This window comes from Myxine glutinosa, chromosome 9 (genome assembly GCF_964187855.1).
Source record: "Myxine glutinosa chromosome 9, kmMyxGlut1.1, whole genome shotgun sequence".
Lineage (NCBI taxonomy): Eukaryota > Metazoa > Chordata > Myxini > Myxiniformes > Myxinidae > Myxine > Myxine glutinosa.
The window spans coordinates 149,542,533-149,565,903 of NC_136269.1; the positions used below are offsets into that span (position 1 = coordinate 149,542,533).

Genomic DNA, 23,371 nt, shown 5'->3' on the forward strand with positions numbered 1-23,371 from the left:
GTGTTTTGCCAAATTTGAACTTGCTTCATCAGCAAGAGTAAATTGGAACAAGAGCGTAGCTCTTTCTCTGTACCCAGATACCCTATCTGCATCACAGTCTTCACACACGGTTCCCCCAACTCTTCTAGGAGGAATGTGATGAAAAACGGATGGGTTTAAATACTTAGGCATCCATTTGGGAACTACAAGCTATATGCAGAAAAACTGGGATGGTTTCCGAGATAACTTTTAGCAGAAACTATCAAAGTGGAAAGGGATGCTCCATATCTTGTCACTTAAGGCACGGGTAACGATAGTAAACAACCTGGTGCTTCCAATCGTATGGCATAAGATCATAGCACTCCAGCCTCCTCAAGCTCTGATCACCAACATTCAGAGGGGTCTAGTTGACTTCTTCTGGGGAGGCCACCACTGCCTTAAGCCAGATGTGTTGTGCAGACCACGTAATTCAGGTGGTCAAAATCTAGTGCACATCCCTAGTCGAATAATGGCTTTTCGGCTAATGACAATAAAACGTCTGCTCTACAGCGAGGTTGTGCCCTGGCGTCCTCTCACGAATACCTTGCTCAGGCAAGTGGGTGGAATTGACTATGACCGGGAACTTTTCCTTTTGGACTTCTCGATAGAGCTCGGCTCCCTGTATTTCATCGGTCTCTCCTGAATGCCTGGCAAGCTCTAGGAGTGCAGCGGTTGGAGATCTGTTATGATCCCAAGAGGTTTGTGCATGAGCCATTGTTCCAAAACTCACTATTCGCTGAAATATCTACCAGCCGAGCTTTTATGGAACATTTTACGAACAATGGGATCAATAAAGTGCGAGATCTTATGGAGCTATCCTTGAAGCGATGGTTATCTGCCAGCACTGTTTCTGGAAAAATTGGCTTGCGTTCAATGAGAATAGTGAGCAGGGTCATAAAGATTGTATCCCAGACTTTTTTAGATTTAAATATTGGGTGGAATGGGGTAAATGAAGAAGTAGATTTTCGTTTAACCTTCCCTGAACTCTCAGTCACTGCCCAGGAACAACATGGTGTGTTTTCCTCAAACAGCAAAGAATCCGGGGTGTTCCACATCATGGAGAAAAGGGCAATGTACAGAATTTGTCTAGAGGTGTGCTTATCGGGCTGTGCAGCACCCATAAGGAACAAGTGGAAAGAGTTTTTACCTGCAGGAGCTTTTCTCACTCCAAATTGGGATGAAATGTACAGGTGTCCTACTGTCGGACATACAGGAGACCTAAATTGGAGACTGGTCCATCATGCCGTGGCCACACAGGTGTTCGTCCAGAAGTTTAACCCTGCTGTGTTTAATTTATGTCCTTTTTGTGGTCGTGTGGAGTATTTGTATCATGCATTTATTGAGTGCAAGATATTGTCATCACTGAGCCAAATACATATAGTTTCTGTATCTGAGCCGAATCTTTTGTAAATTTAAAATTGTTTTTTCCTGTTACAATCTTTGTTTATGGACTTGCATGTAATACTAGAAAAGAATCTGTGATATTGCTTTTGAATTTTTTGCTTGGAATTGCTAAGCTTGCAATTTATAAAACCAGAAAAGCCAGATTTATAGGTAGTGGGAAAAAATGAAAATGCACCTTTTTGTTTTATAGGGATGGTGTCAGCACATATATAGCTCGAACATGCTTATCATGTAAACATGGGGAACCTTCTTGTGTTGGAAGAGTTATGGGGCATGGGGGGGGGGGGGGGGGTTGTGCAAATGCATTGGAAATGAGGTTTTGATTTGTATGTAAAGTGGGGGTTGAATACTTTTTGTTTTATACTTTTACAATAAAAGGACACAAAAGTCAAAGTCAAAGTCAGTCAGACTGTCAGTCAGTCAGTACGTCAGTCTGTCAGTCTGTCAATCTCTCACACATGCTCGTGTTTGTTCATCCCCTTGTTGTATCCACATGTTATTCTACTGCCCCATTGTCAGTGTTTCTTTCTTTCTTTTCTCTGCCATTTCACTCTTCCATAAACCCACAGGTTTTTGTACAATTTTCTTTTCGAGAACTGCAATTTCAGAGGAGGCTTATGATGAGCTGAGGCAAAAATTAGTCATGTTAAACCGTGATGCTTGCTTGCACTTCAGCATATTCAGAAACACTATCGAACATGATCCTTGTTAAACAAGAACACAATCTCTCAGGTACAGAGCAGAAGATTATACAAAGCAAAATTAAACAGCAACAAACCTGCCGGATGCTCTCAAAATCACCCTTTTCAGCAAAGGCACAAAGCATAACCATGTGTGTTTCTGCACTTGGCTCAATTCCGACATCCTTCATCACTGAAAGGACTTTAACGGCACTCTCCATATCACTGCACACGTGCACAATTGTAAGAATGATAAACAACTTTATAAAATCCATCACATCAAACTTGCAAGACAACTGTAAATACAGATTTCAACATTGTATTTATCAATAATAATATCAATAATATCTCATTCGCCCATGGTGGCGTTGTATGCGGCCGCTGCCTGCTTGTCTTTCCGGTCAATCATTGTAAGGGGAGGGAATTTAGTTACTGTTGTGCACTAAGGACCTATCTAAGTGTCTATATGAGAATGCGTTGCCATAAGGGACACTGGGTTGGTGACAGAGGGGACGACAAACGAAGGAATTTTACCCATAATCCCTGCACTACTTAACACGCCCTGCCCCCTCGTGGCCGGGGACACCACCTCCCCTCCCCACCTCCAACCCTCCAACTCACCCCTCCCCCACCCATCTCCAAACTCTCATCTCATCTCTCCCACCATCCCAATCCACTTCCAATGCTCCACATCACCTCTCCCACCTCCCTCACCCACCTCCAATCCTCTACCTCACCTCTCCCACCTCCCCCCACCCACCTCCAACCCTCCACCTCACCTCTCCCACCTCCAACCCCTCATCTTACCTCTCCCACCTTCCCCATCCACCTCCAACCCTCCACCTCACCCCTCCCACCTCCCCCACCCATCTCCAAACTCTCATCTCATCTCTCCCACCATCCCAAACCACTTCCAATGCTCCACATCACCTCTCCCACCTCCCTCACCCACCTCCAATCCTCTACCTCATCTCTCCCACATTCCCCATCCACCTCCAACCCTCCACCTCACCTCACCCACCTCCCCAACCCCTCATCTAATCTCTCCCACCTTCCCCATCCACCTCACCTCTCCCACCTCCCCCCACCCACCTCACCTCTCCCACTTCCCCACCCACATCCAACTCCTCATCTCACCTCTCCCACTTCCAGACAGTAGTGAACCAGTCTTGCATGTTTTTACATCGTCTAATCGAGAACACATTATCACAAACTCAACCTGCATTAAAACATACGCAAACTAGAATGACACTCTTCGACGTCACAACGTCGACCGATTTGCCTTCACCCACGTTATTACATCTTTATACCAAGTTTGATTTATATCCCTTCAGCTGTTCTCAAGTATCACACTTTTACCTGAAGTGACCTTTGACCTTTGATACAGAAATCAAATCAGTTCATCTTTTCATCATCATATATACTTACTAGCAGGGACCTGTGGAAATTCCATGCAATGGATCAGGTGGGAAGAGGGAGGAAAAAGGGGTGGGTAACAGATGGGATGGAAGGCCAGAGGAAGCAGGGGTGGTGTGGGAAAAGGTGGGGGTGGGAGGAGGTAGGGGATGGGGTGTGAGATGGTGGGAGGAGGGAGGGGAGGAGGGAGGGGAAGGGGGTGGGATGAGAGTCTGGAAGGAGGGGGGAGAAAGTCTGGAGGGAAGGGGGAGAAAGTCTGGAGGGAAGGGGGAGAAAGTCTGGAGGGAGGTGGGAGAAAGTCTGGAGGGAGGTGGGAGAAAGTCTGGAGGGAGGTGGGAGAAAGTCTGGAGAGAGGGGGCAGAAAGTCTGGAGGGAGGGGGCAGAAAGTCTAGAGAGAGGGGGCAGAAAGTCTGGAGGGAGGGGGGAGGGGGGAGAAAGTCTGGAGGGAGGTGGGAGAAAGTCTGGAGGGAGGTGGGAGAAAGTCTGGAGGGAGGTGGGAGAAAGTCTGGAGGGAGGTGGGAGAAAGTCTGGAGGGAGGTGGGAGAAAGTCTGGAGGGAGGTGGGAGAAAGTCTGGAGGGAGGTGGGAGAAAGTCTGGAGGGAGGTGGGAGAAAGTCTGGAGGGAGGTGGGAGAAAGTCTGGAGGGAGGTGGGAGAAAGTCTGGAGGGGAGGGGGAGAAAGTCTGGAGGGGAGGGGGAGAAAGTCTGGAGGGAAGGGGGAGAAAGTCTGGAGGGAAGGGGGAGAAAGTCTGGAGGGAGGGGGGGAGAAAGTCTGGAGGGAAGGGGGAGAAAGTCTGGAGGGAAGGGGGAGAAAGTCTGGAGAGAGGGGAGAGAAAGTCTGGAGGGAGGGGGGGAGAAAGTCTGGAGGGAAGGGGGAGAAAGTCTGGAGGGAAGGGGGAGAAAGTCTGGAGAGAGGGGAGAGAAAGTCTGGAGAGAGGGGAGAGAAAGTCTGGAGGGAAGGAAGAGAAGGTCTGGAGGGAAGTGTGGGAGGAGGGGCCCAGCAATGCTGGGACCTTTGCTATTGTAAAATATAACTTTAAATCCTCAATTTTCCCAACCCCCACCTCCCACCCCGAAGAAACCCCAAGTCCTCAGCCTCCAGGTCTCAACCCCAAATCCTCACCCTCCCCTCCCCTCCCAAACCTAAAGCGTCAATCCTCTTCCTACTCCAAGCCTTCAAACCCCCTCCCCACCAGTCACGGTCACCTGTCCAACTCACAATCCCTCGAGATATGCGGAAAAGATACATGAACATCAACAGGTCATGGTCCGTCTTGGTGACCTGTCCAACTCACAATGCCTCAAGATATGCGGGAAAGATATACGACCATGAACAGGTCATGGCACATCACGGTTACCTGTCCAACTCACTCATTTTCTTTTAACTTTTCGTTACCTGTCCAACTTTCAGAGAACAATCAAATGCACAGCAGCTGCAGAGATTCCATGGATACGTCCAATTTGCGTTGTTCCTTCACCATGTATAACTGCACGAGATGGGTTTAATCTCCGCTCGAGAGAATGCCACATAGTTATTTTGGCAGTGCATAAGCTAACAGACTACTGTCTCGACCACTGAGGCTGATCTTCACAAGAACATGACGCTTATCGGCTCAAAGTCCATTTAACTCTCACTTTGCTAGTTTTACAATGAAGGGGAAATGTATAGGAGTGCATAGCGATTGCGAATATGACAGCACAGACGTCATTGCCTTCGCAACGTGGTGAGCACTAAAATGGCGGCCGTAACAACATTCATCAGGATGTGTGGGTGGGTCGGTGGAGTCAGGGCAGCTGTCCAACCAATCGGTGGGAAGGATTGTTGCATCCAGACACACGACCAAGAGTATTATTATGAAGAAACAAAGTTTGGTCAAAATCCCATCACTAGTTCGCAGGTTAGCCCAATAACAGAATTTTTACCTAGCGGGACTTCTGACCTTTGACTTCTTAAACCCATAATCTAATCAGTTCATCTTTGCGGCTGGACATATGCAAAAAAACATCTTATACAGTCGTGGCCAAAAAAATTGGCACCCTTGCACTTTTTTCAAATGATGCACCGTTTCTTCCAGAAAATTGTTGAAATTAAACAATCTTTTGGTATTCACATTTGCGTTTCTTTAGTTTGCAGTGGAAAAAAACAAAAAAAGCTGAAAAAAATAACTAAATCTTAGCTTATTCTACACAGAAATCCTAAAATGGCCCGGACAATATTATTGGCACCTTTTAGAAGTTGTGAGAAATAATTAGATTTCAAGCAGGCGATTCTACTTTACTTTGGAATTGAACTCACCTGTGGTGAGTTGTAGGTGCCTGAAATATAAAAATCACTCATTCAACCAGTTTGAATAGAGAAAAGGAGCCATTCTGCTGTTTTGTGTCACTGTGTGTACCGCAATGAGCATGGACAAAAGAAAGAAAACCAGAGAATTGTCTGAGGAGGTCAGACACAAGATTGTAGCCAAGCAAGGACAATCTCAAGGCTACAAGTCCATCTCCAGAGACCTTGATGTTCTGTGTGTCCACCGTACGCAATGTTATCAGGAAGTTTAAGGCCCATGGCACTGTAGCCAACCTCCCTGGACGTGGCGGGAAGAGAAAACTTGATCGAAGATTGCAGCAAAGGATTGTTCTAATGGTGGAGAAAGCACCTCGATCGACTGCCATACAGATTCAAGCTGGCCTTCAGACACAAGTTACGACAGTTTCAACTCGCACCACCTGTCGCCAACTCAATTAAAGGGGGTTCTAAGGTAGGAGACCCAGGAGGACCCCACTGCTGAGAGAGAGAGAGACAAAAGAAAGCCCGACTGGAGTTTGCCAAAACACACCTGAACAAGCCAAAATCCTTCTGGGAGAATGTTCTGTGGACAGATGAGACCAAATTAGAGATTTTTGGTAAAGCACATCATCTCTATGTTTACAGAAAACAAAATGAAGCCTTCAAAGAAAAGAACACCTTCCCTACAGTCAAACATGGAGGAGGTTTAGTGATGTTTTGGGGTTGCTGTGCTGCCTCTGGCACTGGATGCTTTAAATGTGTGCATGGCATCATGAAATCAGGAGATTACCATTTTGGAGCGCGATGTTCAACCCAGTGTCAGAAAGCTGGGTCTCCGTGGAAGGTCATGGGTCTTGCAGCAAGACAATGACCACCAACACACTTCAAAAAGCACCAAGGACTGGTTCAAGACAAAATGCTGGAATGTTCTGAAGTGCCCAGCAATGAGTCCAGATCTAAATCCCATTGAACACCTGTGGGGAGATCTGAAAACAGCAGTTGGGAGAAGGTGCTCTTCAAATCTGGGAGAACTGGAGCAGTTTGCACAAGAAGAGTGGGCCAAACTGCCAGTAGAGCGGTGTCGGAAGCTCATTCATGGCTATAGGAAGCGCTTGACTGCAGTTATTTTGTCCAAAAGCCGTGATACCAAATATTAAGTCTAGGGTGTCAATAATTTTGTCAATTGCATTTATTTTTATTTTCCAATTTAAAAGGATATATTATGTTCTGAATCAAAAACAAAGGTTCTGTAATATTAACAGTGAAATAAAGAATTGTGGAGACCAAATACTTGTGTCAATTTAAACTTATTTTGAGAGAAAATTGTGAGTTATTTGAAAAAAGTGCAAGGGTGGCAATATTTTTGGCCAGGACTGTATGAGCCGCGAGCATGACTTGCTTCTACATTCGCAGTGCTATGCTTCACATTTTCACGGCTTTTGCAGCCGCATTAAAATACAGTACATATTTTAGCCGCACTGTAAGCGAGCTTCATGGGATATCCTACCGGCTGCGTAAACAAGTCAACCCTGCGAATTATAGAATAAAATGCTTCATTATTTAATTACTGTATTTAGTAGCTGCTAAATACGACATCATCCGATAACATCCCCTACAAACAATGGGCAGACGACTCACCCCACCTGCAGCTACCCACAATGTCCGCATGCATACATATACCCATTGTGTCTCAATAATAATTCTCATCCGGTTGCTTTGATCTGCATTTTGGCCTCTCGCTCCGCTCATTGTTCAATCATGGATCCCAAGAGCAAGACCAGTACCGGAGATACGTCGACTATCAAGAGGCAGAAAAAAAGTGATGACCCTGAGCAACAGATTGGAGCTGCTAGATCGGCTCTCAAAATGAGAGAGTGTGACCTCTGTGGGCAGGCATTATGGCGTCAATGAATCCACCGTTCGCTACATCCGGAAGAAGGAGAAGGCGATTCGTGAGAGTGTTGCAGTGAGCGCTGCATCAAGTACGAAGGTGGACACCCATGTCCGGAATGTCCACATGGAAAGGATGGAGAAGACTTTCAGTATATGGATGGAGGACAACACGCAGAAGAGTACGCCTTTGAGTGGACCTCTCATTCACGTAAATGCGAAACAAAACAGTAAACTCAGAACATTACATCAACATAATCCACAAATGTATCGGTGTCGTGATTAAATTTAATTAAAATTATGAAATCCATTGATTATCAGGCTTGGCTGTACGTGGGGCCATCTTGAGGGGTCATTTTGGAGAATGCCAAAGTTTTGATGGAGGCCGACAGGCTGCGTGGTTGGGCCCTCCTTTCGCTGCACCCCAGTGACCATTTGCCTGTTTTTAAAAAGAACCATATGTGGCTTTTCTAAAATGAGGGTCATAATAATCTATATAATCTTATATTCATTTAGACGAATCATCATTAAGCACATATATTCCTGGGCACATATCTTCCACATACAAAAATCTATTTATGTCAGCAGTTACAGTTTAATAATTAAATATATATATATAGCCCCAATCATATGAAAACATCAGATGAAGCAAGGACGTAAGCTGAGACGATTCCTTTTAATCTTGGACTAAAATAGCAAATAAGCATACACAGTTTAACACTGGTACACTCTCTTCAAAGACCCCCTGTGCACATATATCTTGGCTCTATCCATAACACACTGCCTCAAATGTGGTGACACAAGGCAGATCAGACATTTCTACAATACACACCTTATCTCAAGGCTTCTCAGCCTCTTTCCACCCTCCCAACCCGACGCTCATTGGTGTGCTGTTTCTCAGTGGAGGAATGCATTTAAAGAGCTTTTCAGAAAGAAACGGGGAGAGATAATTAGACGCTGGCTGACTCCTTTGTTCTGTATTTGTTCATAAATTTTGAGTATCCTTGTATTTTTGCTTCTATTAAAGTCAATCTATATCTCTCCGGTAATAAGCACTTCATATTAAACCACGGAAGTAGAGGACATTCAATTCTTCCTCCACATTGGGCACCTTACAGAGGCTGGAATTGAACTCGTCACACTTTGCGCCACGAGTCACACTTTGCGGCGATACAGCATGAACAAACTTGAGCTACTCTCCGGTGACCGTGTCGTAGCCAAGTCATCATGGCCACCTCAATCCCCGGATGTTACGTCGCCAGATTCATTTTTGTGGCGATATTTGAGGATATAGTGTATGCTACAAATCCACACTCCCTTGGTGAATATAAGCAATAATCAGTGACAAAATCAGCAATATTCCCGACGAAATTCTACATTCTGTCGGAGAGCATGCTGGGAAAAATGAATTTGTGCCTGCAGCATGGTGGTGGATACTTTCAGCACTTCATATAAAGTAATCAATCGTGTGGATCATGTCACCTCTTTCTGTAACATTAGGCTACATTTACACAATATTAGGTTCCTAATTGATATCGTTTTTCGTGAATGGAAATTATTTAGGGTTCTCGAATTAATTAAAAAATAAAATTAAAAAATCACCCAGTAGAACAATATTTTAAAGCAGATTATTACGATCAGCCATGCATGAATACACAATGAGGAAGCATGCATAGTCTTCGGAGATATGAAGTTCACCTACCCAGCCCGGGTATGTCCGACGATGAGTGCAGAGAAAACATGCTCTGTAAGTGGCATGTTTTGATTCTTCATGAACTCCAAAACTGTACTGTAAACAAAGCAATATCATGAAATGGTTTCATGAGCCCCACTATTGATAGTCAGATTGATTAATTAGTTATTCACTGGTCAATTACTACACACCTTGTGCCATCCATGTTTCCCTCATTGCAGTATCTGGCCAAGAGCCTTTGGTACGTGACCTATAAATGCAATAAATTCAAATAAACAAGATCATTCAACACAGATCATCTCCATCATAGTAAATTATATGGTACCAGTGGAAGAGAACTTCATGTTCAATAACTTTTAAAAGCACATACTCTGTTTGGAGCAACACCATCTTTCTCCATCTGAGCCAGGAACTCAGTCGGGGAAAATGTATGTTCGTTCTGCAGGTACACCTTCAGCAGGGAATTGTAATGGCTATCATCGTAAGATACTCCTGCTCAAAAGATCACAAAAAAAAGCAACGATTATTGCAGTAGCAGCAATGCATACCTACATCCGAAATATGACGCACCTGCAAAGGATAAATTACAATCGTCAAAACTTACAACCTTGACAAAATGAACTTGCAAGAAACAAAATCATGAAAAGAAAGTGAAGGGGAGGAAGCTTATAATAAGTAAGTGCAGGAGAGGGAAACGAAGGAAAGAATGTTGGGAGATATGAGTAGTGGCATATCAATTGATAAGATTGATTTTATACATGTAAATGAATGGGGAAGGAAGAGGCTCCTCCAAATTCCATCATGTTGTGCACATAATAAACATCATTTCTCATAGCTATGTCGTTTTTTGTGTGTGGAATGTCCACATGGAAAGAACATGTATTCACACCCCTTTAATTTTTCACATTTTGTTGTTACAGCCTGAATATAAAATGCATTATATTGAGATTTTTTTGGCACCGATTGACAGAAAATACCCCATCTTACTATAATTCACCAAATGTCCGTCTGTCTGTTCGAAGGTACCGTAAAAACTGCTGAACCGATCACAAAGATATTTTGGGTGGGTAATCCTGGGACCCATGGGAGTAAAATAGGCTATTTAGTTTTCCCAATTTCAGCTTTGGTCTCCAGCATTCTCAGGTTTGGACTCCCGCATAACATTCGCGTTCACATAACGTTCATTGTGACGATCTTACTATAATTCACCAAATGTCCGTCTGTCTGTCTGTTCAAAGGTACCGTAAAAACTGCTGAACCGATCGCAAATATATTTTGGGTGGGTAATCCTGGGATCACCAGGAGTAAAATAGGCTATTTAGTTTTCCCAATTTCAGCTTTGGTCTCCAGCATTCTCAGGGTTGGACTCTCGCATAACATTCGCATAACGTTCATTGTGACGATGTTGTGACGATGTATGTGTTCACGGTAGAGTTTGACGTGACGGTGTGAACGTAATTTCGTAAGGTTTTTCGTTTCGTAATCCTTTAATGACGTTTAATGTTTAATGAACGTTTAATGCCCTTCGATGTCCGGGGCCGCACGCGCGCTACACTGGACGGGCCAGCGTGTACCTTGCCCTTCGCCGTCAGGCTCGGGTAAACCGCTGAGCCACATCTGTGATGGGGACTGGGGCTTGAGACAGTGTCCCACGAACGAGGAATTCCCAGTAAGCGCAAGTCATCAGCTCGCGTTGATTAAGCCCCTGCCCCTTGTACACATCGCCAGTCGCTACTACTGATCGGACGGTTTGATCCTCGGATCAGCCCCTGCACGGGCCGTTCTCGGCTCATAATGTCAAAATGCAATTTTGTTTTTAGAATGCTTCACAAAATAATTAATAATGAAAAGCTGAAATAAATGCCTCGAGTCAACAGTATTCACCCCTTTGCTCTGACACTCCAAATTTAGTTCAGGTGCATCCAATTTGCTTTGTCATCCTTGAGATGTCTATATAGGAAGGACGAAGTGAATATAGGATATATGAATGGCAAGTGAATATAGGAAAGACGAAGGTGATGGCAAGTGGTAAAGCATGTGGTGAGGTGGAAAGAACTGGGAAGTGGCCGTGTGCTGTGTGCAGGAAGGGTGTCGGAGTGAACTCCATTCAATGCACAATGTGTGCTGAATGGGTTCATCAAAAATGTAGTGGTCTGAGAGGGTCATTAACCAGTGTGGCAGCGACATTCAAATGTAAGGTGTGCACAGAGGGAGCTGCAGATGGAGGAAATGTTGAGTTGGATCTTGGAGATGGCATGAAGCTGGAAGGTGTGAAAACATTTTGCTACCTCGGAGGCATGCTGAATGGAGAAGGTGGATCAGACTCGGCAATGGTTGCAAGAGCGAGATGTGCATGGAAGAAGTTTCGGGAACTGAGTGGCGTGCTGATGAGGAGGAGAGTGTCGCTGAAGCTGAAGGGAAAGGTGTATGCTGCATGTGTGAGAAGTGTTATGATTTATGGGAGCGAGACATGGGTAATGAACGTAGAGCAGCAACGAAGGCTGGAAAGAGTGGAAATGCGAATGGTTCGGTGGATGTGCGGAGTATCGTTGAGAGACAACAACATGCATTTTAAAGGCCATTTTCCCTGCTAGAGCGGGGGTTAGCCTTGCGGTCCCCATGACAATCTTCTCCATTTTGCCCTATTTTCTGCATCTCTCCTTGTTAACCCCCTTGCCCGCATTTCTTCTTCCACCATCTTTAGCCAAGTCTTTCTCGGTCTTCCCCATCCTCTACTTGTGGAATGTATCGTGGCACATTTTCCATCTGCTTCGTTCTCGTCCTTTTTATCATTGATCCGACATAAGGGTGAACGTAGTGGATGGCTGGGGGTTCTGCCCCACTGTTTCGCTTCGGTCATGTTTTGTCAGCGTTCACTCACGCTTCGATTGGCCGTAGTATCGATAGTAGTTGGAAGACGGGTGATCGCTGAGGGAGGGGTCCTTAGCTGAGGTCATTGGGTCACCAACAGGTAACTCTGTACAAAAGGCGAGTGAACCCTGTCAAACCTAATTATCCCGGGCACGGGGATATCAGTGGCCTGAGGTCCGAGTGATCCTCTCATGGTAACCCCTGAACCTCGGTGCCGTAGCACACTGAGCAGTAAACAAATAAAAAAGAGGGGATGGGGCAGGAAGGAAGCAAAGAGGAGATGGTGCAGGAAGGAAGTAAGGAGGGGAGGGGAGCATGAAGGAAGGACGGACGGACGAACACACGCACACAGTCTCTCGCTGCACAGGGAATAGGCTAAGGGCAAATGCGGTATTATTCACGCAAACAAATAACAATACTGACCAAGATCCCCAAATTGTTTCCATATGGCTTGTGCAAACTTTGTGCGTTCTGCAGGCAACGTTTCAGCCATTAGGTTTCCACAACTACGCAGCAACAGCAGCAGATGGTTTGGCCCAGGGAAATCTAAAAAGCAAGAACAGAGCACATCCACACAGCATCATCAGCTTATGAATGTAAGAAGGGGAAGAGGGTGGTGGTGGGGGATTATACACATTTCAAACAAAAGAAAAAAACGTTATAAAACAATGTAAATCCATCATCAAAATGAAACAACCCCACACCAACCCATGCTATTAGCATTGCATGAGCAAACTAGAACATCACCCTTCAACGTCACGACGTTTACATCATTATAATACTTGTACCAAGTTTAATTTAAACCTGACATTACCTCTGACCTTTGACATTGAAACCCCAAAATCTAATCAGTTAATCTCTTGTTACGTATTACCTCCCCAAACCCCAGTTACGGTGCACCTCAGAGTCTCGAGAGGGAATGCGGCAGAAACATTTGTTATTTAGATTGTTCTAATAAACCATGGGAAAACCACACCAATGCAATTGCAGAACAAAACAAGTAATTGTATTAACAACTCTCACATACACAATAATAACACTATTAAAGAAAGTACAATGAAAATATCACTTGCATCAAATGAACAATACATATGATGGTACCATCATTCCCCCAATGCTCCCAAAACAATATACTCACGATACGCCCAACGTGAGTGGAATGTAACATTCACAAAATCTGTGCACGAATCCCCACGTTGGTTGAAGCAGTGCAAAACGATGAGAACAGGCAGGTATCGGCACGGCGGCGAAAGATGAGTTACGAGGTGAGACGTCGATATGGGAATTGAGCCGATATGTAAACCAACGGCAATCAACACGATGAGGTCGATATAGGAATCCCAATGACAAAACAAGATACACCAAGTGGACAGTCTCTTCAAGGACAAAATGGCGTATCGGCCTGTAATGAAGGCGCTCAATTTCTCTCCAACAATAACTCGCACTTGGTGATAAAACCTGAAATGCAGGTTTAATTGCAATTGCAATATAGGACGATGTCGCGGGCAATTCCTTTCCCAGGAAGCCTCAACTCATTCGCGACCAATATCAAAAAAATCCGCTCGCAGCCTCGATGAAACCGACAGCTGTATCTCTTTCATGGCTGTCTCCCCAACCCTTCCCCCTCGTGGTCCTCATGGTGCACCATGTTGGGTGCCCCTGAGTAAGCACCTCGGACCCCGAGAGGTCTCAACCCCCTCCAGGGTCCTGCGACGCTGCCTGCCCGAGACACACGCTCGGGCGGCTCCCCGATGGACCAGAGATTCCACACTCCACCAGACTCCCTGTGGGGCCCGGGTCGTGCCACTACACCCATGGTCGGACCCCACACCCAAATCACACCAGTGTAGCTCCCAGCTGCCTGACGCAATCCAATTTAGGAGGAAAATTTTCCACAAGGTCGACCGCTTTTGTCTCCCCTGGTCCAAATTCCGCAGCTCGGGGACCAATTCCCTCCAAGGCTACGCCAAACTAAACTCCTATTTCAATTTGAGTTTAATTATCTTAGTATAATTCAGCAAATATCTGTCCGTCTGTCTGTCTGTTCGAAGATACCACAAAAACAGCAGAACCAATCGCAACGATATTTTGGGTGGGTAATCCTGGGATCTCCTGGAGTAAAATCGGGTATATTGTTTTTCCAATTTCAGCTTTGGCCTCCAGCATTTTCAGGTTTGGTCTCCCGCATAACGTTATTTTCCCGGGAGTCGCACAAACGGCTGCACCGATCGCTGCACAGCTGCACCGATCGGACTCGGTGAACTCGGACAAAGACCTTTTATAAGGACATGGGTTGAATCCCTGCTTGAGAGAATGCCAACCCCTCCCCGCCATCACAGTCGTCTCTCCAACTCACCATCCCACGAGATATGCGGAAAGGACGACCCAAAACCAATTATCTACTTTTTGATACGTATATAAACATCATTAAAAGTAAATAATGACCTCGGCCAAAGTTCAAACGATGTGAGCTTAATCTCCACATGAGAGAATTCCACATAGCTATTTGGGCGGTGTATACGCTAACAGATCGCTGTCTCCATCGATCTTGCCAAGGCCGTAACACCTATCGGCTCAAAATCCTTTTAACTGTTGACTTGGTAGTTTTTACAATGAAGGAAACATTAACAATGTTGTTAAAAGTTTATTTTGTGATTAATTTGTGATTGGAATTATGTTGTTTGGAATGAAAAAAGAGATATCAAGCTCAAGTAAATGACGACATGCCATGATGGTTTCTACTTTCTAAACGTGAACTTCGTGGATCGCCATATGCAGATTCGCCACGGACCCACAATCGATGTTTCTATACGTGAACGTACCTGTTTGTTTGCGAACGGGTACGTTTTTCATGGAAGTCCTTCACGAACTTGCTGTCCATGTCTGACGTGCGACTGAGGGTGCCACAGGAATGTGGAATTTATTGGTTTCATGCTTTAGCATTCGCCGTATCTGCATTGCCCATTTGCTTCTGGCCTCCCACCCGTGCGTAGCACAGGTATCTCACTAGTAAATGGAATTTAGAAAAAATTGCCTCACGTGTCCAACCGCAGCTGAAGGTTACAACGTCTTTTTCAGGGGTTTTCTGCCCCTCCCTGCAGCTGTTCCAAATTCACTAGGGTGATCGCTTTTCCCATGGCTCTTTTTCCCGCCACCCCCATGTCCGAATCCAGCTCGGGGCCTAAACATCCCCCAGCTGGGTACTCAATTTCAGAGCCTCCTGTGCCCAAATGTGGCTCGTGGTGAGGGTCCCCTGCGTCACGTTAAGCTCGTCCTGGAGATGCTTAAAGGACTGACTTACCTCATCTTGCAGACTCTGTTGGACTCAAGCAACCTCCCCCTTGATGGTATTGTTCAAAGTGTTCAGCCACTCCTGTAACATTTCATCAATTCTATCCCCAGTCAATTGTGGCCCCCGCTCTTGTTCTGTTACACGGGCATCCAATTATTTTACCACCTACGCCAAACCACCACCCTGGTGCTTCCAGATTCCGCATTCCTCTACCTGCTGTTGCATTCTGGCATCCACAGGTGTGATAGCCCTCCAGGTCCTTATTTACTTTGTCAATTCGTTTATTTGTTGACACAATTGTCTCTTCCAACTTTTCCCCCATTCAAACAGCTTGGGTTTTACCCTCTTCTATATTCAGTCATTTCTTCCTGCTTTAATTCAAATTCCGAAGCCAATTCTTTCTCCATTTCCCCAAATTGAGTCTCCAATTTCATCTCAAATTGTCCCAGTCTGTCCTTCATTTGGCATTCCATTCTTCCATCTATTCTATCAATTCGTTCCCCCAGTTCTTGTTATTCCCTCTTTAATCTTGTTCATATAATCAGTGATGTCCTTTATTTTTCCCTTCCTATCGTTCATTCATCTCCCTCATTTCATTCCGTTGTTCACTTTCATTCCCTAAATTTTCCCTCCAATCAATCACTCATTCCCTTCATATTACCCTCCAATCCATTAATTTGTCCCTTCAATTCATTCGTTTGGGCATCAATTTTGGTTTCCAATCGTTCATTCCTTTCCTTCACATTATTCTCCATTCGTACACGATGCTCATTCTGAACATACAGTTGTTCCATTATTAATTGCAACATGACCTGGCTGGACATCTCGTACCTGTTCCCTGCATCTTGTTTTCCGCTATAGAGGAGGGGGGGACTGACGATCGGGACGGGGGAGGTTTCAATCCTATCCTCATCAAAACCTAGCAGCGACTCGCTTCATTCCACCGCCCTTCTAGCCGCTCCGCCATTTCATGCAAGTCCGCCATTACGTGACGAGCAGCTTTTCCCGTGAGAGCATAATCTCCTCAAAAAAAAACAAAAAAATTCCTTCAAATTTGACAACGCGCTGTTTTGCGTTCTTTCTCGAACACCAATCACTAAAAATTTGGACACTCTGGTCACTATGATCGACCTTCGCTCCGAGAGAGATGATCATTACAATTTCGATTTCAAAAACTGAGCACAATTTCCGCTCAGCAGGTGCCGCACACGCACGCCGGACACCTAGTGTCCTGGGGTCCGAATCACAACTGCACCAAATGTGCTGTCAGCCCGGTGATTAACACCGCTGGATGACGAATAGCTGTAATGGTCCTTAATTCCGAGGCACCTAGCCGAAACTGGTGGTTGGACCATCGCGTGCGAGTGAGGAAACCAAGGCGCTTACCTGGACAGAAACACACGGGATTATTCCCGAACCCAACACCATGCAAACAAACAAGACAAGGAAAATCAACAATAAAGGTTTAATGAAAATAAATGCAATGCGATAAAAAGGAAAGGTGAGGTAAATCTAATTTCTAATTTGAGTCGTCTCCACTCAGACACAAATACACATCAGGGGAAAGATAAAAGAAAATAAATTGTTTTCTCTGGTCGACCAGCTCTCAGCTTGCTCAACGAGATTGTTGAAAGAAGTCGGCAGTACAAAGTGGCCTGAAACCGCTCGAGCAATGGCGCGGAGAATGGAGCGGAGTAGCTCTCCCCAGCACCACAAACGCGAGGTAATTTGTGCGGACGGTCCTCTTTCGGTCCCCACTCCATCCGAAGCGCCAAGAGCCCCACAAACACCTCCTCCTCACGATCGCAAAAGTTCCACACCAGCGCACCAGGCCAGAACAAAAGCGACCGACCGAGAACAAAGACCAGATAGAGAGGGATCCAAGACACAGAGCGAGAGTCTTCTTCTTCCTGCTCTCGAACCTTCTAGCTCCGACGTCAATCTGCCCAATCGCTGAGCTCTCTCGAAACACCCCATGGTCTTGCTTGACCAATGATGAACTTCGGGGCGTGGCCTGCCGGCTTGCGATGCTCTGGATGCGGGGTTTATTTGCAGATCGGCTCTACCTGCTTGCAGGAGACGATTGTTGTTATTGTTGTAACAAACATGAGTTCTTATGGCCGGCCTTGTTATAATTGTAAAAACGTAGGGAAAACCACAGGGAGCAATCACAGACGGGGGAAAACAAACTTATTCCCCACCTAGTTAACATAGTCCAACCGCCCCGTGTGAAGACATATAAACAACCTAAAGGTCCAGTTTCCACACTTAATACATCGAGATGTCCCCTACGCGTCCACGGTCCATGCCAATACTATATAATACAATCCTACCTGCACTGTGGTAATCCATTCTCTACCCCCACAAACATAAAAAAAAAAATATATATATATATATATACACACACACACACACACTAGCAGAAGTACCCGGCATTGCCGGGCGGGGGAGGGGAGGGGGAAGAGGAGGGGAGGGGAACGGGGGGGAGGGGGGAGGGGAACGGGGGGGAGGGGGGAGGGGAGGGGAATGGGGGGGAGGGGGGGAGGGGAGAAGAGGGGGGGGGGAAGTACCCGGCATTCCGTGTATAAACGCGAGGGAGAAGAGGGAGAAGGGAGGGGGGGAGGGAGAAGGGAGGGGGGGAGGGGGAGGGGGAGGGATGGGAGAGGGGAGGGGGGGGGGGTGAGGGGGAGGGGGAGGGGAGAGGGGAAGGGGTAGGGGGAGGGGTAAGGGGAAGGGGTAGGGGGGAGGGGAAGGGGTAAAGGGAAAGGGGAGAAGGGAGGGGGAGGGGGAAAGGGAGGGGGAGGGGGAAAGGGAGGGGGAGGGGGAAAAGGGAGGGGGAGGGGGAAAAGGGAGGGGGAGGGGGAAAAGGGAGGGGGAGGGGGAAAAGGGAGGGGGAGGGGGAAAAGGGAGGGGGAGTGGGAAAAGGGAGGGGGAGTGGGAAAAGGGAGGGGGAGGGGGAAAAGGGAGGGGGAGGGGGAAAAGGGAGGGGGAGGGGGAAAAGGGAGGGGGAGGGGGAAAAGCGAGGGGGAGGGGGAAAAGCGAGGGGGAGGGGGAAAAGGGAGGGGGAGGGGGAAAAGGGAGGGGGAGGGGGAAAAGGGAGGGGGAGGGGGAAAAGGGAGGGGGAGGGGGAAAAGGGATGGGGGAGGGGGAAAAGGGAGGGGGAGGGGGAAAAGGGAGGGGGAGGGGGAGGGGAGAAGAGGAGGGGGTAGGGTGGAGGGGGAAGGGAGGGGGAGGGGAGGGGAGGGCCAGTCAACAATGACATTGCAGTTCTCATGGTCGGAGAGCAGCACAACAATCGCGACATCGTCCTGAATCTTCGCAACAGCACGAAGCGGATTTTGGAGACTCACCGATCCTGTGACGCCCACCAGTACCGGCGTTGCCGGGTGGGGGAAGGGAGACCCGTACATTCACAACCCGTACATTCGCCCTCTCGACTCGAACTCACTCGGACAAAAGCCTCGCACAAATTACACCGTGAAGGCCCAATGGCCATGTCTATGCCACAAATCAAGTACGTGAGCGAGTCGGGCGCACTGAATTGAAAATATATAGAACGCTCATACTCCGTGAAAAGTGAAGCCAACTGGCGGCGGGGATGGAACATCACGTGATCGCTCTGAGCGAATCAGCGCGCTGCTCTGCCACCGGTCAGAATCCGTGTATAATATTCCTCGCTGAAAGAAATCTATGTGAAACATGCTACTATCTATGCTAAATCATGCTAAATGCTAATCATGCTAAAATCTATGCTACTTGCTGTGAGTTTATGGCGGCAAGGAACATCACGTGATCGCGTCACGAACATCATTCGTGATCACGTCATCACGTGATCGTCATCAATGAGAGCGAATGAGCGAATCAGCGCGCTGGAAATTTTCCTTCCTTACTCATGATGTAAATAAATATACTGCCGTAAATATGGTACATTATTAAAAAATAAATGTACTACAATATTTTTGAAAAATGTCATTGGTTGCTAGGAGACGGCAGCATGTAAAAACCGTTTGAATATTTGAAATACAGTTTGATCCAGAGGTAAGTGGTATGGTCTTGCTCATTGGTGGACACGATATGTGTAAGGGAAATTATTTTGGTGTCCTGTATCTGGTCGTGCTAGTTGGTGAACATGGTAAATTTAAGGGAAATGATTTTCTGTCATTCTTCTGAGTGGTTGCTTCTCCTTCCCCGTATTTTTGTTCATTTTATTGTTTTTTTCCACTCTCTTGAGTTGTGGGCCTTCCTTGAGTGGTATTACATTTATCATCATCATCATTGATGATACGGACATCAAGTTGTAAAGATACGGACATCAAGTCCGTATCTTGACGCAGAGAGCATCAAGCACCATCTTTTTATACCAGGCAACGGCAACGGCAACGCACGAACGCAGACCTCGCTCGGCCCAACCCATAGCTGCCTCGCTCGGTCCCGCCCACAGCGACCTCGCTCGGTCCCGCCCACAGCGACCTCGCTCGGTCCCACCCACAGCGACCTCGCCCGGCCCCGCCCACAGCGACCTCGCTCGGTCCCGCCCACAGCGACCTTGCTCGGTCCCTCCCACAGCGGCATCACTCCGCCCTACACGGCACTATCTACATATTATTCGTACAATGCCGGGTACTTCTGCTCGCTGAAAAAAAATCGATGTGAAACATGCTACTATCTATGCTAAATCATGCTAAATCATGCTAAATGCTAATCATGCAGAAGTACCCGGCAAAAACGCAATCGCTTTTCGCTCTGAAATACGTGCGAACGCGTAACTGAGTTAATGGCGGCAAGGAACATCACGTGATCGCTCTGAGCGAATCAGCGCACTGCCCTGCCACCGGTCAGATTCCGGTCATAATATTCCTCGCTGAAATGCGCTGAGGTAAAAATATGGTAAAAAAAAATTATGAAATAAATTTTTTAATCGGCCATGTTCTTCCCAGGCTCAATGGCCATGTCTGTGCCAAATATCAAGTACTTGAGCCTCTCCGTTTAGGAGTCTACCGGTAACATCACACACACACACACACACACACACACACACACACACACACACACACACACACACACACACACACACACACACACACACACACACACACACACACACAGTTTTATATATATAGATATATCTGAGAAATCAGACTTCCGCTGAACTTGGGGACGACTAAGAAGAAGACCTTTGTTGGTCGAAAGCTTGTCGAGAATTAAAGATCGACCGTCCTGAAGCTACGTCCGCGTCTTATTTAATCTCCCGATTATACATACTAGGGCATGCCCGTACGTGGGTGCAATGCCCGTACGTGGGTACGTGGGTACGTGGGTGCGAGTACGGTGACAATCCCCCCCCCTCTATTTACATGAAATGGTTTGGTCCATGAAATGTTTTGGTCCATTCGCAACGCCAAAGCGAACGGCGAACGGCTTGCGAGTACAGTGACAATCCCCCCCCCTCTATTTACATGAAATGGTTTGGTCCATTCGCAACGACCACAGAACCCCCCCTCTATTTACATGAAATGGTTTGGTCCATTCGCAACGCCAAAGCGAACGGCGAACGGCTAAATCGCCATAGCTCGGTAACTACTTGTCCGATTAATTTCAAACCTTGAAAAGGCACATCCTCGGGTCCCCAGCAATATACCTGGCAAGTTTAAAGTATATCGGACCCGTGGTTGTCGAGAAACAGCGGTCACAGACATACAGACATACAAACATACAAACATACAAACAAACATACACACAGAGATTAATGGAATTATAGATAGATATATATATATATATATATATATATATATATATATATATATATATATATATATATATATATATATATATATATATATATACTAGCAGAAGTACCCGGCATTGCCGGGCGGGGGGGGGGGGGGGGGGGAGGGGAGGGGAGGGGAACGGGGGGGGGGGAGGGGAGGAGAGGGTGGAGAGGGGAGAAGAGGGGGGAGGGGAGAAGAGGGGGGAGGGGAGAAGAGGGGGGGAGGGGAGAAGAGGGGGGGGGAGAGGGGAGAAGAGGGGGAGGGGGAAGGGGGAGGGGGGAGTCAAGTCGGAAGTCATTGTCGTCAATTGAATGTCGCATGTATTTTTTATTCCATGTATTTTTTATTCCGTCAAATGGCATTGGTCCCGCATTCCGAACCCGGAAGTCGGAAGTCATTGTCGTAAAATAAATGCAACATGTATTTTTCACTCTCTGTCACATGCCGTTGGTCCCGTGTCAATCGGATGAAGTTGAAAAATTAACGTTACGAAATACGCTGATGACGTCATAATTTTAAAACCCGAAGGTTTTTTAAACATTTCAGGTGTGCTGTAGTTTCTCTGGGACGTACTGATTCCGAATATGAAGTTGAAAAATTAACGTTCCGAAATACGCTGATGACGTCATAATTTTAAAACGCGACGTTTTTTAAATTTTAAGGTGTGCTGTAGTTGCTCTGAGACGTACTGATTCTGAATATGCCTTTGGTTTTGCTCTGCGATGAGTAGTTCTCGAGTTATAAGAGGACAAACAAACAAACAAACTTCACTGATATATATATATATATATATATACAGTCATGTGAAAAAGTAAGTACACCCCATGTAAAGTTTTGACTTTTTCAACATATTTCAACATAGATATTTGATCTTCATTTCAACAATATTGATAGATAAAGGTGATATAATATAACAAATATCATGAAACATTTACATTTTGTAGTCCATTGTATAATTTAAATAAACATAAATGCAAATTTCGCATGTGGAAAAAGTAAGTACACCCTTGGCTCTAATAGGTGGTATTGCCCCCTTTGGCAGAAACAACCTCAAGTAGGCGTTTCTTATAACTGTCTACCACTCTACCAGTCTCTGACATCGACTGGGAGAAATTTTTGCCCACTCCTCCATGCCGAATTATTTCAGCTGTGCGATGTTTGAGGGGTTTCTTGCATGCACAGCTCGTTTCAAATCCCCCCACAACATCTCGATGGGATTTAGATCCGGGCTTTGACTTGGCCATTCCAGAACCCTCCATTTCTTTCTTTTCAGCCATTCCTTGGTGCATTTACTGGCATGTTTAGGGTCAGTCATGTTGCAAGGACTATGTTAACAATGAAGAATTCATCGTGGATTCTACGATGGTGAGGTGCCCAGACCCTGATGCAGCAAAGCTGCCCCAAACCATAATATTTCCACCACCATGCTTTACAGTTGGTATCAGGTTCTTGTGGACAAATGCTGTCTTTGGTTTTCACCAAACATGTCTTCTGGTACTGTGGCCAAATAGCTCTACCTTTGACTCATCTGTGCAGAGCACATTGTTCCAGAAGTGCTGGTCTTTGCCTAGGTGTTCATTGGCAAACGTTAGTCTTGCCCCGATGTTCTTTCTGGACAGCAAAGGTTTCCTCCCGGCACACCTCCCATGTCGATCAAATTTGTGCAGCCTCTTTCCAATGGTGGACTCGTGCACTTTGACCTCAACAGTGGCAAGAGCTACCTGTAGGTCTTGTGATGACATTCTGTGGTTCTTAGAGACTTCTTTCAGCATCTTGCGGTCTGCTCTCTGGCTGAACTTGCTGGGGTGGCCTGGCCTGAACAAGTGGCAGTTGTTTGGAATCTTCTCCACTTGTAGATGATCTTCCGGATAGTCGAATGATTGATTTCAAATTGTTTGGAGATCTTTTTAAATCCCTTCCCAGACTCGTAGGCATCTATAACCTTCTTTCTGAAGGCCTCAGAGAGCTCTTTTGATCTCGGCATGGTGACGCCGCACACTTCAACAACAAAGAGCAAACCAAACGAAATGTCTGAGGTTTAAATAAGACAGGCTCCT

At 46.2% G+C, this 23,371-nt stretch overlaps 1 protein-coding gene across 1 annotated transcript in view; it reads right to left on the reverse strand.

Annotated features, from left to right (window-relative positions):
- Positions 1 to 23,371, reverse strand: part of LRPPRC (leucine rich pentatricopeptide repeat containing) — a 210,322-nt gene that overhangs the window by 166,887 nt on the left and 20,064 nt on the right. The window contains exons 3-7 of the mRNA XM_068127929.2: positions 12,678 to 12,800; positions 9,754 to 9,875; positions 9,575 to 9,633; positions 9,393 to 9,479; positions 2,201 to 2,327 (exon numbers count right to left, since the gene is read on the reverse strand). Of these exons, the coding sequence (XP_067984030.2) occupies positions 2,201 to 2,327; positions 9,393 to 9,479; positions 9,575 to 9,633; positions 9,754 to 9,875; positions 12,678 to 12,800 (518 nt within the window). The remainder of the gene's footprint in view (positions 1 to 2,200; positions 2,328 to 9,392; positions 9,480 to 9,574; positions 9,634 to 9,753; positions 9,876 to 12,677; positions 12,801 to 23,371) is intronic.